At 41.9% G+C, this 14,936-nt stretch overlaps 1 protein-coding gene across 1 annotated transcript; it reads left to right on the forward strand.

The window, feature by feature from the left end:
- The first annotated feature begins 97 nt into the window (after positions 1–97).
- hs3st3l (heparan sulfate (glucosamine) 3-O-sulfotransferase 3-like) lies at positions 98–14,470 on the forward strand. The gene is made up of 3 exons (XM_076760573.1): positions 98–952; positions 11,601–11,830; positions 12,985–14,470. The coding sequence occupies exons 1-3, from the start codon at positions 468–470 to the stop codon at positions 13,371–13,373; spliced, it is 1,104 nt and encodes a 367-aa protein (XP_076616688.1). The 5' UTR covers positions 98–467; the 3' UTR covers positions 13,374–14,470.
- Positions 14,471–14,936: the final 466 nt, after the last annotated feature.

Below are 14,936 nucleotides of genomic sequence, written 5' to 3' on the forward strand. Positions count from 1 at the left end.
GTGTGTGTGTGTGTGTGTGTGAGAGAGAGAGAGAGAGAGAGAGAGAGAGAGAGGGAGAGAGAGCGAGCGAGCGAGATCTCTGGACGCGAATCCCCATGAGATGAGCCGTGGTGGAGAGATGCAGAGTAATCCCGTGAAGTGGAGAGAGAGGAAGATCTCCGCAGCAGCCCGGCTCGGATATTAGAGCTTTATTCTCCCTACGTTGCCAGGGTGAGTGAGTAAGTTGGCGCACATTCTGGATATCACGCAAAAACTAGTTCCTGTGATTCATTAAAGCGGGCTGGTGGGCTGGTTTTGGAGTGGGGCTCAATGCGCTCCCGACGCGCAACATGAGGGAGGAGGAAAGCAGCGGAGCGCACTGAGAGACTCTCCAAGAGTTAGCGGTGTGTTTACGGCGTTTGAGTATGACGGGATGTGAGCTGAACTTGTGGTAGAATGGCACCTTATCTCGCACGGATCTCTGAGGGATGGCAGCTTTTCACCACCACCATCATCATCATCACCACCATCCGAGCGCGGACCTGCGGCGACTCTTCCACCGGCTCACCATCGCGTCCTCTCTGAGCATCCTCTGCTTCTCCTTGGTCTATCTCCTCACAGGATGCTGCGAGTCAGAGCTGACAGAAAACTCTGAGATCAAGCCACCCACGCGCGAATTCCTCGCGTCAGGGTCGGGATGGCCGCACGAGAGAAACGGAACCAGCGTTACCAAGGAGGTCACTGCCGCGGCTGGCGAAGGCGCGTCCAGTGGTCATCCCGGGTTGGAGGCGAACAGCTCCGGGAAAGAATGGACAGCCACTCGGAGGCTGCCCCAGGCTCTCATCATAGGGGTTAAAAAGGGAGGCACCAGGGCTCTGCTGGAGTTTCTGCGGCTCCACCCGGACATCCGCGCCCTGGGGTCAGAGCCGCACTTCTTCGACCGGCATTACGCACGGGGACTGGACTGGTACAGGTACGCACACATTACGCAGGGATTCTATCGCAGCGAAGGCAGTGAATCCACAACCAAACGTCCGAATTATATTGTTGTTCATGTTCTCTTTTCTCTGTCTTATTCTGACACTACACTTCTAGAGATTTTCTCACTCCATTTGCAAGTTTTTGCACAAAATGCTACTCAATGCTCGACTAAAACACATAATGACGGACTCTCCTCGTCATTTAAATATTGGACTTTTTTTATGCAAATCGGATGCTTTACATCAGTGCAGTCTAAGTCGGAGTGCCAAACAGGAGCCTGCAGCTTCCTCTGGAAGAAATGGATCTCTTTGTGTTGTTTGCATACCCAAACATATCCACAGCTATTCCGCAGAGGTTTAGGTGACAGTCAAAGAGACTTTGCCATCTGGCTATGCCAATCTGTGCATGTGTGCATGCGTGTGCCTGCAGTGCTTGCTGTGTGTGTGTGTGTGTGTGTGTGTGTGTGTGTGTGTGTGTGTGTGTACAGTAGGGAGGGAGAGAGAGGCCTTGCAGGATGAGTTCTCACAGAGCAGCAGAGTAATCATCTCTGGAGCCTGAGCCAGATGTTACTGTTGTCATGTGGCTTTGTTCTCAGCCTGCAGTTCCATGAAAACTTGGAAATACTCAGAACACACACACACACACACACACACACACACACACACACACACACACACACACACACACAAATGAAATTCGGGGGAACCAGATTCAAGTCACTCAAACTGCTTGAGGATAATTTGGGATGATAAAGAAAGGAAGGAAGGTTTTAACCAGACCCAGGATTTCAGGCTTCATTTTGCTTTTTCTAATTGCACATACTGTAAACTCATGCACCTATAGACCCAGAAAACTGCTCCAAATATGGCAGATTAAAAATGCATCCAAATCTGGACTACGTGGCGTGCTGTTAACCAGATTACAGTATATTAATGGGGCTCAATAGTGCCATTGGCTCAGCTCTGGGAGCCTCTTTGGCATGTCAGCAACAATTTAACCTATAACGGAGATAAAGTGAAAGGATGAATTTTTGTTTTTAAGTTGATGTGTCACAGGCAGATGGAAAAACACGCTACTGTACAAAGATGAGGGATGTTAACACAGCCAGAGAATTTGTGAAATCTGGAGGTACTGGAAAAGCCACTGTAGCCTCTCTGGTCTGCCAGCATGTCTCCTGTGTGTGTGTACATGCGTGTGTGTGTCACACCAGGTGATGTGAATGTGACACCAGATTGTCACGTCTTCCCCTCTGGCCAGATGGGGCTCGCTGCATGTCAAGCCACTTGACATCACTGTCAGCTCTGTCAATTGACCTCTGACTCCAGGTCACTTTACGCTGGGAGTTAATGATGTGTTCACACCACTTCATGACAAACAGCACACACCCAGAGTACACATCCTGACAAAGGAAATCTGTCTTTGTCTTGGTTGCTCAAAGAGAAAAATACAAAGAGGTTGCAAAATTACTTTAAAATTAAAAGGTGGATACTTCTTTATCAATTCTCAGCACATTTTCTTGTATGTTAGGGGATAATTGTGGTTCATTACAAGTTGAGTACTATGTTTTTTAGTTTTGTCTGTCATTAACATCAGTAATGATAACATTGCTGTAATAGCAATTTAACTAGTAAGATAGCTTGTTAACAACACAACAGTTCAGTCAGAACTTACTGAACCACTTTATATGGAGATAAAAGACCTAAAATGTTGATAAATCCCTCATTGCACAGGAAAACTACTTAAACACGCCTACTGAATAAAAGCTCAAAGCTGAACCAGAAAGTCAGTCTGTAAACTGCAAACAGACTCTTGATAAACTGCTAAAACCTACTAAAGCAAATGAACTAATCTGCTAGCATGTGTGCTGCTGACTGACCACTTCTTGCTGTTTAGCTGTTCCAGTGGGTTCGTTAGAGACCACACTGGGTCTGTGCGCTGATTTTGTTTTCTTTTTAGTAGTTTGACCTTAGTTACTTCCTGTACAGTACACTGTGGTAAATTATACATATTTCAGCAGCAATAATTCCAGAATATTTTTCTGCACTTGCAGAATTAAAGCGAGGGTAGGTAATATATTTTAGTAGCATTTTTTGTTAGATTTGTTGAGATTATCTTTACATCCTGAAAGCAATCAATAAATCAAATGCACTGACAGAGAATAAAAAAAAAAGTAAGTTCAGCGCAGTAAGTTCATTTCATTAATTTTGTTCATTCAGCCCAATTGAAATGATTGGATGGCCTATGTGCATGACTTCCACAAGGCTTGGCAGATATACTGCGAAGTCTAGTCTACTAGTATAGTGACAAGAATGGCAGAGAAAGTTTGACCAAAATTTCTCAAATATTAACATGCTAGCTTGACAACTGTGCTGTTTTCTCTATCAAAAGTTACATGCAATAGTTATTTCTACACAATTCATAGCACTTGAACTATTATTTTATTTATGTGTGTAATGGTTCAGCTGCTGTTTTATATTCCCTTCGCCTACGAGTAATTTCAGTTCCTACCTGCCATTGTTTTAAGAGGGGCAGTGGTGAGTGTGATAGTTAACATGTGCAACAGTAGAGTGGGGGATCTACTGTGAACCCAGAGAGAGTGAAGTTGGGTGGACACCATCTTGCCATGTTGACGTTAATTATATAAAATCATTCAAAGAGAAATTGTAGCTTCAGGGCTGGAGAACACCACAAACCAAGAAAACAGAGTTCCAGTAGTGTTGAGTGGTGGCGTCTTCATTATCTGATACTTCTCCAGGCAGACATTGGTAGAAATCACGAGTGTCTGAAACTAAAGACAATCTAACCTGGGGTGTGTCTTGCCATGGACCTCTATTTAGAAGTTCTATGTCACCACATTCCCAGATATCAGGTATTAGGATATTAGATTAACTAAAGAAGTAAACTGTCAATATTATTGATATGACTTATGACCAAAAAAACATGAGAATAAGATGCAGGTTGTAATAAACCAGAATTATCCTTCAAGGCAGTAGTGTACCTTGATATCACACTGCAAATGGAGGGTCAGCTGTGGTACTTCCTGAGTCAACGTTACTTTTCTGTGTAGGCGCTTTTTCTCTTAAGCCCTATCATGGACATTCAGAGAGGATCAGATATAATGCATCTTCCTCAGAATCACTCCTTGTCTCTCTTAGAGTAAAATAACATTTAGCTTTACCAGGGTAATTGAGATCAGAGCCCCTGACAAAGATCCACTAATGGTGTTTGGAGCGGAGATTGGATCTGGAACAACGCTGCGATGAGCTCTGAGATGGACTGGAAGCTTCCTCCTTACAGTGCTGTCTGAGATCGATAGCTCTATCTCCTGGCTCTGACCTTGGGTTGACTCCAGCATTAGAGCGGTTAGCGTTGGTCAGCTCGGCTTCTGTTACAATTAGGAGGAAGCTTTATCCTACATTGGCATAATCCCTCTGCATAGGCACACAGGGGTCATGTTACACACAGCCTTTTCTCTCTCTGCAGCTCTGGAGGAATCCATTAAAATTGCTCAGCTGGAAATTCACATCTTCCTCGTGATGGGCTCTTGCTGAAAGATGGCATGACAGGTGGACAGTGAAAAAAGCGGGGGGATAAAATAAGAGATAAGGCTCGGGTGAGCTGGAGGTTAAAGGGTGAAGTCAGTGTTACCGCAAGCTCACACATCTCTGTTGACCTTTGCTTCAACCCGGGGGACTGTCACCAGAGCTGTGTGTATGTATTTATGTGGAAAGGCTGACTTCTTCTGGTTCTGTCACACTGTTGGGCCGGCTGTATTTTGTTCTTGAGGAAGATTTATCGATATATCATTGACTCTGATTTACTGGCACAGCTTTAACCTGATAGGTTGCATTGTCAGTGTTTATGGCTCATGTTTATTTCCAAGAAGTTGCCTTTTAAAAAGAAGTCGATAGAGAAAACAAAAATGAAGAAGTCAACAGCCTTATTTGTGTTTTGTTGGTGTACAACAGTAAATTTTCAAATCCTCAACATCATCCGTTGACAGTATATAATTGAATGAAATACCTTGTTGAAGTAATTTTTTAAATTATGTTTTGATTTTTACACAAAGTAAAGCAGCTTCTCATTTCCAGCTGATAAGTTTTGTTGGCTGAAATGACAACAGTCAGCAGATTTTATCAGTGGTAGCTAGCTAATGCTAATATGCTAATGTTAAATCTCTTTTTTTGAAGTTTTTTGAACATGCATATATGATGTGATGTGAGAAAGACTGAAGCAAAAACTATAGGAGAAACAGATGAGAGAAAAATAACCAGTGAGATATGCAAAGTCACAGCTAACTAATAAAATTCCAAAAGTTAAATATAGAGCAGCGGCTAAACTCTAAACTCAACAGTAATGTCACCTTGGCTCTCACACAGTGGGTGTTCCACTAGCTAGTTAGCTGGACATGCTAACTGTTTGCAGCTAGCTACATTAGTTATAAACTTACACTTATGTTTTCTTTTTTTATTATTTAATAAAAGCTCGAGAAATGACACCAGCTATTATTTATCTCTTCTGTAATTTATTGCAGTTGTTTTTGATGTCCTGTCTAAAATGTTCCTTGAGTAGGACCCTCAGTTTGACTCTGTTTTATTGCAAAGCTTAGCATTAGCCAAGTGGTTGCCGTTAACAAGGGAATTACTATGGCTAGCATAAATAGTTTCGCTCAGATTTTCTCTTGAAATACACATCTTTTATTTCTTTACCTACGTATGCATCAGACGTTTTGGGATGTTAACAAACTTTTACCAAACTTTTTACTTTTTAAAGTAACCTTTTCAAAGGGATCAAAAATGTTTCAGATGTTCTTTCTCTGAGGCCTCTGTTTGCTTAAATCAATTTGGAGACACCATGCCTCTCAGGACATAAGATGACAAGAAGGGAGGGCCGAAATTACTCCGTCTTTTCAGAGTCAGCTGCTCTGATGGCACAGATTCATTTGCAATTCATATTGAACTCGTTAAGGGAGGCTTTTAAATTCATACCCATACATTGGTGGCTTTGTCCTGCCGTGACACAGCACATGGTGCTACTTGTGTTTTTTGTGTTTGTACAATGGAATATAATTGCCATGCAAATCAGAGAAGAATGGCTGCCAAAACATTTGATGTTCAGCACAATTCAGTGGGCGAGAATTAGCATCAAACACAGATAGGCAGATTTTCAGATGAATCCGATTTGTTGATCGGCAGGAGGGGAATCAAATGTTTTAATTTTTAGCCTTCTTTGGCATGTTTTTGCACTGGGAAACATCATGCTGCATGTGAAGTAATTAAAGCTATAAGAACAGATCCATTTCAAATTCATTTTGGCTGAAACTCTATAGGTTTTGTGTGGTGTGTGTGTGTAACTGGGGTTCAGGTGTGCTCTGTCCTGTCTACGTACTGTATTGGAGGTGATCACCATAAGGCCCAGACGGGTGGGGCTATCTGGCCCTCATTAAGTACCTCTCCTGGGAATTGGGAAGTGAAGGCGGGGGGTCTGGGGCCTCTCTATGATGGATGTGTCCTGGAAGTGGACAGGGCACAGCCACAATGGGCCGACCCCTTAATGGTCCTCCATACAGAGGAAATGGATGAGCGGCCCCCCAATAACACACTCATGCATTCATACAGACAAAAAAAAAACACAGTCAAATCTCATATCTGGCTCATAAATAAGCAGTCAGGTGTGAACACAGTCAATACTCTGCTCTTTAACTGGTTATTGTTTCCTCCTTGGATGAAACATCAAAGATAAAGAGACCAGATTTTACATCTTTGATCGAGCACCCCCTCAAATCCCCCAATGCCTTGCTGAATATTTCCTGATGTATATGTGATGCATAGTACAATTGCTTCACATTTGTTAACACACACACACACACACACACACACACACACACACACACACACACAGACACACACACATCACATGACACAGCATGCTACTTTGGGGCTCCAGAGGGTCCTGGCTCCCCCAGTCTCCACCTGCCACTCTTGGTCCCAGCTGAGGCCCAGTGCTGCATTACCATTCGCAGCCCATCCCCTTACTTTTACACGAACGCCTTCCTGCTTCATACACCCCATCATACTGCACTCATCCCAGTACACACAAATCCCTACTGTCCCCAGTTGTGCACCATCCACACCCGCCTATGCATAGTTACCCTAAGCCCCCATAGGATCAATAGCCAGTGGCCTTGGCTGGCCCAAGGTAATTCACTAGGGAGACTTCCTGAAATATTGGGAAATGGACGACAAAAGAGTGGTTCCTCAAAGGCAAACAGGGGCTTATTATAAGCTGCAGGATAATCCCTGTGTTCATCATACTGGATGTTTGATCTCACACTCAATAGTAAATGAGCAGTGTAAGGATGTTGGTAAAACAGGGGTTTTAAACTGCCAATTAATTGAGCCATCTTTTTTTTTGCTGGGATTTCCTCTGGAACACATGGTGTCACCAGCCGGTTCTATTCACCTGCCAGTGATGGGCTTGAATGCTTGGGAGTTTAACCCCCCCCCCCCCTTTTTTTCGTCCACTCCACTCCCCCACTGTACAAGCACCCAGGCCAACCAGTAGGAGTCAGTAGTGCAGTAACAAGGAGAACACGCCTCACTGGCTTCGCACCTATAAAAACGACTGATAAGTAACGCTGCTTGGAACCCGGAGTTACACTTTTTGTGACACATGAGAGTAATATATTACACTCTCAAAGTAGCTAAGGTGGAAATAGCTTGATGTTTGTTATAGCTTTGCTAAACATATTTTGGAGGCACCTGGGATGCATGATTGGATAAGAAATCAGATGATTCTCATTTGGGAAAATGGTTCACGTCACATCTCCTACCAGCAGTCAACACTGGATGATGATGTGTTCCCACCAATGACGATCATCTTTCCCTGATCTCAACCAAACTCTATCAGTTTCTTAAACTTGAACCTCATCCATTCTCACTATTTTCTCCAGATTCTTTGCTTTTGAGGATTGTTGCATTTGCTAATAAATGTCACGTGCTATTTCTGCTAATATCATTTTCTAAATTTAAATGGCAAAATTTGTATTCTTTGGCTTTGCCCACTGAGATTTAACTCAACTGATGACATTGCATCTGATTCTGAGAAAACATTGCATAACTAAAGCTTCAGTCTGCTTTCATGCAGGGATAAAATGGTAATTGAAGTTACAGACATAACCCAGAGTTTTCAATGCCAAGAGCACCATAAGGGCATATTCATTTATTAGGAAAACTAACAGCTATTTTGTCCGTCAATTAGTGTATCTGGGCAAATCATATAGCAGAGGCATATTTATAATAGATCTTTTCTTTTGATGCTGTTCTTACGGGCAGTAATTAGCTCTTTGTGCTTAGGTAATGCTATGGGGCTCTTGGCTCTAAGGCTATTCACAGACAGATTGCTAATGGAGGCACGTTTGTATGCACTCCCATCATTCCTTCATCAGTCACCCACCCCTTTCATTTAAAACACTCTAGCAAATGCTCTGAGACACACACACGCACACACATACACAGTTGGATGAGCACACACACAGGCTTTAAAGGGTCTGGTAAAAATCCACCACACCCACCTTTTATGTCTTCAGAGGTTGTGTGTATGAGCGTGTGTGTGTAATTTTTTTTTAATGTGTCTTTTTATGTGTGTGTGTGAGGAATGGGTCCAGTGGGATGATCGCAAATGCCTGACTAATGAGTGAATAATAAGTGTATATTTGTGTTTTGCAGTGTGTATGTGTTTGTGTTTGTGTGTGTGTGCTCTTGTACACTGGGCCTGCTGCATGCGTGCATGTGTGTGTGTGTGTGTGTGTGTGTAACAGACTGTGTTGCACCTCCTGTTCAGGGCATTGGAGTTAAAAGGGAGGTCCTCAGGCTAAGTGGTGGTAAGCACTATCCCACACCGATCAGATCAAATGAAATCACTGTGTGTGTGTGTGTGTGTGTGTGTGTGTGTGTGTGTGTTTGTCAGATTCATAAAAATGGGGCCTGTTTGGGGGGTGGATGTATTGACAGAAGGTCGTGTTGCAGGCACATCTGAAACCCGAGCTGATACCAGAGGACAGTCAGAGCATCCTGTCCTCACTGTATCAGCCGTGTGTCCCCTCTGGTCTCTTTTTGTTTGTCCTTCTTTAATAACGTCTCATTTATGACTCCTTGGGAACATCTTTTATTGACTCTCTTAGGTTTGTGATACATCCCGAAATTGGAGACTACATAAAACAACAAGGTCACCTCAGTACTTACTTGTGAGTTTTTTCATTATGAGAAAGAGAAAATAAACTTGAGAAATAAAACAAATAAATGTTTCTGGAAACAGTTGCAACAGTGAACAACTTAAAGCTGCGTTAACAAATAATCTCATATTAACAATGGGTCAGCTGCCATTGTGTGAAGTGAAGGGGATCACTTACAGTGATGGATGCATAGAGAATAATGCATATGTGTGGGTGGGGGGAGGTCTGCTGGATGTGTAAATTGACAGTTTGCTAGCTTTTACTGTAACTTTATTGTAATATGATAATATGTAAATACGTTGTTCCATTGGTCCCAAGTGGCAAGAAAAACAAAACAAAACAAACCAAAAAGGAAAAAAACAACTGATGCAACTTTATCTTTTTACGACGGAGGATTAGGGTCACATTAAGGGGAAAAAAAATTAATTATTTACGAGAAAAAAAGTCATTATTAACGAGAAAAAAGTCATTATTAACGAGATTAAACTCATTATTAACGAGAAAAAAGTCATTATTAACGAGAATAAAGTAATTATTTATGAGAATAAAGTCATCAAACCTGCTACTTTTGGAGACACTTGGCAAAATGAGGGCTACAGAGGATTTGTTGATTTCTATTTTAGGATAGGTTTCACAAACAAGGTGTCATATTTTACATTCCGACTCATAAATTTACGGGAGAAGTCGATGGGAGAAAACGCCAGAGACGGGTGAGGATGGTTGATGTACTACACAGGGCTCTCAAGTCTCACGCATTGAGCGTGACAGTCGGTCTTTTGTCACGCACTCCCACCACACATTGTATTTCTCACGCTGAGAAAAAATACTGGTAAATTTCTCTGGTGCACCGTTGCTATGGAACCGGGGGGAATCAAGCACGTCTGCTTTGGAGTCGAGCCTGTCACTTACATGTCAATCAAAAAAGTAAAGGGGCGGGCTAAGATAACGCAACAACGAATAAATAAAGAGCATTATTATCACGTGATTCTGCTACAGCGGAAACTGATCAATACTTGCCCATTGATCAGAGCATGGAAATCTAGTTAATAATGACTTTTTTCTCGTTAATAATGAGTTTAATCTCGTAAATAATGACTTTTTTCTCCTTAATAATGAGTTTAATCTCGTTAATAATGACTTTTTTCTCGTTAATAATGAGTTTAATCTCGTTAATAATGACTTTTTTCTCGTTAATAATGACTTTTTTCTCGTTAATAATGAGTTTAATCTCGTAAATAATGACTTTTTTCTCGTTAATAATGACTTTTTTCTCGTTAATAATGACTTTTTTCTCGTAAATAATTAATTTTTTTTTTCCCTTAATGTGGCCCTAATCCTCCGTCGTAATCTTTTATTGTTATTATTATTATTATTTTTTATTATTATTTTGCAAAGGCCATATTATTACAATTTAGATAGCAATTTCAGGCACAACACCTCCAAAGGTTTCATTTTTAACCTGTGTGTTTCAAAAAGCTTTTCAGTAATTATGTATTCATATATATTATTTGAAGGTTTTGGGATTAAAATCTGACATTTATAAATCTATATCAGTTTAAATGACCAGTACATTTACAAAATAAAAATGCATGTTACATTTACATCAAAGTAACAATCTTGCATCCATGCTGCCATGTTTTACAAAATTGAATGTATTGTTTAGACACTTTAGACAAACACTAACTACCATTTATACCTTTAATGACAATGACTGAGCGGTAGCCGTTAGTTTCTTTTACCAAACTTGCTTATTTTATGTAATCCACCTCAGTAATCATAGGTTGAATTATGCAGTTAAAGAGATGAACACACTGGTATGGGCCTTTAAGCTCTGTTTGAATAATCTGAGATGCTGATTCAGAGCTGTGTACGGCCATGCTGCTGAGGCTGTGTGTTTGGTCAGACAGTCAGGTGTGTGGCAGGTGTGTTGGCAGATGTCCTCGAGTCCCCAGCCGGTCCTGTGGACCCTCAGGAGTCATTTATCTCTAAATGAGTCCCATCTGCTGGGCTTCTGGTGTGGAAGTAGAGGTGAACAGAGCAGACACATTCAAGGAAAGCCCGCTGTGTTTATGTCTCCTGCCTGTGTGTCTGGATCACTGAAGATCTACACGATGCACACTCACCGCTCAGTCTGTAAGAGTATGATGTCTGTCAAAGTGACTAATGGGTGATTGAATCAGATTGTGTGTGTGTGTGTGTTTCTGATTGTTGAACACACACGGCAAAGCCATCATGGAGGATAACCTCAGTTTCAGGCGAATATCTATATACATCCTTAACTCCTTGAACTAATAGAATATTTCCATGAAGACATATTTGAAACAACATTGAAAACAGATTCATCATTATTCAATGTTGTCTGCATATCACATCAGCCTCGTGCGCCTCATTTTTCCTGTGCTTCCAGAAGTATGATGCCCAAAGCCCTGGACGGCCAGATCGTCATGGAGAAGACGCCTCGTTACTTTGTTACAGTGGAAACGCCAGCACGAGTCCATGCCATGTCGCAGGACGTGAAGCTGATTGTGGTCGTCCGTGACCCTGTAACCAGAGCCATATCTGACTACACACAGATCATCTCCAAGACCCCCGACATCCCTCCCTTTGAGAGCCTCGCCTTCAAGAACCGCAGCACAGGTACTGATGCTGCTGTTTGACTTGGAGTGTTTTGAGCACATTGTCAGTATGACACTTGACACACACCACGCACATCAGTCTCTTTCCACCTCGGTCTTTGATTTGTCTTTACTGTGTACAGGCAAGTGAAGGCAAAAACAGAAAAAGCCATCACACTTATCAGCACACAGCAAACAGTAAATCCCAAGGGCAGATTTACAGGCAAGCAGCATGAGACATGTTTGCATCATTAGACAACAAGCTTCAGGTGCAGTGGATAGAATGGAGATGTTCTTACACCACGGCCTTTATTTATTCAACTTAAATGAATTAAGAGTGCTCTAAATGGCCGACTCAGCTCATTCAGTTCAATCTGTTTGTGTTAATATCTTTAGTACCAATTAAAAAGAAAATTTAACTTGAAATGAACAATCATCTAATATAGTTTTCATGCATAAATATTTAAATAGGAAGTGGGTTTTGATATGGGAACAAAAATGAAGCCAAACTGGAGCAGGAAAGAAATTCTGCTGCTGCTATATGAGATACATCAGAGAAATCACTGGGAGAATTTAGTCTCACATTGACAGGTCAGACAATGAAGATGCATGGGAAGTGATTGCAGTGCCAGCTTTATTTGAGTTGTCTGAACCTCTGAAAAAAGAAAATAAGAACGGTCGAGTAATTTGAGAGCCTTTAGTACACTAAAGACACTGCCTGATTGGATTGAGTTTGGCTGCTGATTTGCCCCACTTGTGGCTGTAACACACAACTCATGTAGGATATTTGACTTGAAAATCTGACATGCTCCTATTTGCCACAGTTTGTGTCAAAATTCATCCTCCTTATAATTGCAGAACTTGCAGTTAATATAGTGAATTCTGCATATTTCTAATCATGTTAATTTGCCAAAATGTAAAACAGGACTCAAGTTGTACTAACTGATGCTGTGGCAACATTATACTCCTGTCTATGGCCCCAAAATGACCGGTTTATGTATTCCTGTAATACTGACTTTCTCAACTATCCAATCATATACAAGTACTTGCCCTGTGACGAGTAAATAAAGGAAACACCTCAGAGGTAAAAGTTGGGATGAGATGATTTGAGACAGTGGTGACAGTAGAAATGGTACGTTTAACTAAAGAGCCTTGGTATATCTGTCTTGTCTCTAGGTCAGATCGACTCTCTGTGGAGCCCGCTGTGGATTGGCCTGTATGCCCAGCACCTAGAGCGCTGGCTGGCCTGGTTCCCCAGGACTCAGATCCATCTGGTCAGTGGCGAAAGGCTCATCTCCGACCCTGCCGGAGAGCTGGGCAAAGTCCAGGACTTTCTGGGTCTCCAGAGGATCGTCACAGACAAGCACTTCTACTTCAACAAAACGAAAGGCTTCCCTTGCCTAAAGAAGCCAGAGGGCAGCAGTAAACCTCATTGCCTGGGGAAGACAAAAGGGAGGACGCATGCCTCCATTGACCTGGAGGTGATGCAGAGACTGAGGGATTTCTACAAGCCACACAACCAGCGCTTCTATCAGATGGCGGGCCAGGACTTTGGATGGCAGTGACCCTTTGATTGTATGGAACCAGAGGCTTTCGTTAGCATTACAGTGGTTTGGGTAGAAGCTTGTGCAAATTTTTCATCTTGACTGAAACAGATGCAAAGACTCAGAGTGCAAAGGATTCAGAGAACAGAGCCAATTCTCCACTTCTGACCAGCAGGTGGACATGTCAGAGACCCAGTGTCAATACATTTACCTCTATCAATCAGTTGTCTTGTTCTAGAGTTTAAAGGTCAGCAGCGTCATTTTATCTATCATAGATGTTCAGTAAAAAGGTGCTTTTGTGGTATTAAACAAGGGTGTCTCTTTCACGTTTGGTGGGCTACTTGTTCCTACCCCGGGTGGTAAAATACAGCATTTGTGTGCAAAGCTGGTCATGTGACTGTGGTTGCTATAGGTTGCAGCTGTAAAAAGTTGAATGGTGAAATACACAGTGTAGCTTTTCGTGTCTCTGGTCCGCAGTGTAATCCTGATGCTCTAGTTGGTAGGCTGTAGTGGCACAATGAACCCAGAACGGACACACTGTCACATTCCTGAATTTCCATAACTTTCTTTTTCTACCTGTTTGTTCTTCAGTCTCACTGGTTAAGAATTTAAGGGCAATCAATGCATATATATTGAGTATCGTCCTCCAAGCATTGTTCCCGAAAAAGGGGGGGGATGAATCTTTTATGTGGTGAGCAGCAGAGGGGTGAGTGAGAGAATCTTTATATGAGCTCAGATTTGACTGAGTGGTTTTGTATTCCTGAATAATGAATGTGGATAAATGGATGTAGGGGAACTGGTGTGGATCACTTGCCTCTTCGCCTATTGCCGCATTTATGTGCTAGGCTTAGGTTAGAATCCAAATGCAGAACTACCCTACTGTACCTTCAGAGTAAAGTAAAGGGGCCACTGGAGGACAACCAAAACAAGACCAGGTCAAATCAATGAGAAAAGGTCGACCTATCAACGGTCATTTCTCTGAACGTGATGTATAAAGCTTTCAGGCTTTACTGTGTTACTGTGAGAAGGCCTGCTTACAGGGTTGTCTGTTTTCAGTTTGCATGTATTTGCACTAGTTTGAAAGCATAAAAAAAATAAAACTATTTTTAAGCAAAGGACTTGCAACAGATTTTTGTGCTGATCTTTCTAGCATTTCTTGTTTTTCCTCATCGTTTGCCACAAAATGCTGCTTTTAAAAGGTCTCATTGAACCTTAATGAATCAGGTTTGGATTTATGTTGAACGTGAGCGCAGACAGCATTAGTGCAATTGCTTGGCAGATGTAAATCTGTTGACGTCAGAGATGTAGGGCCTACAAACCGCCTGGTTGATAACATGCAAAAAATTGGGTGTTCCCTGCAATAATGTGAATCAAATTCATGTCATGAGGAATTTTAATGAATTTGTATTGTTGGTTTGTATGGGCGATTCGAATTTTAAAAGGGGTAAATTAAGATTAAAAATTTTAATCTGTAACAGAACACATTCTGGTATCCCAGTCCTGTGTGTGTGTATAGAAGCAGCTGAGTTAAGATGGAAAACAAAGAGCAAATTTCAGAAAGAGAAATTGAAATTGAAAGCAAAA

Source organism: Chaetodon auriga, chromosome 20 (genome assembly GCF_051107435.1).
Source record: "Chaetodon auriga isolate fChaAug3 chromosome 20, fChaAug3.hap1, whole genome shotgun sequence".
NCBI classification, from domain to species: Eukaryota; Metazoa; Chordata; class Actinopteri; order Chaetodontiformes; family Chaetodontidae; genus Chaetodon; species Chaetodon auriga.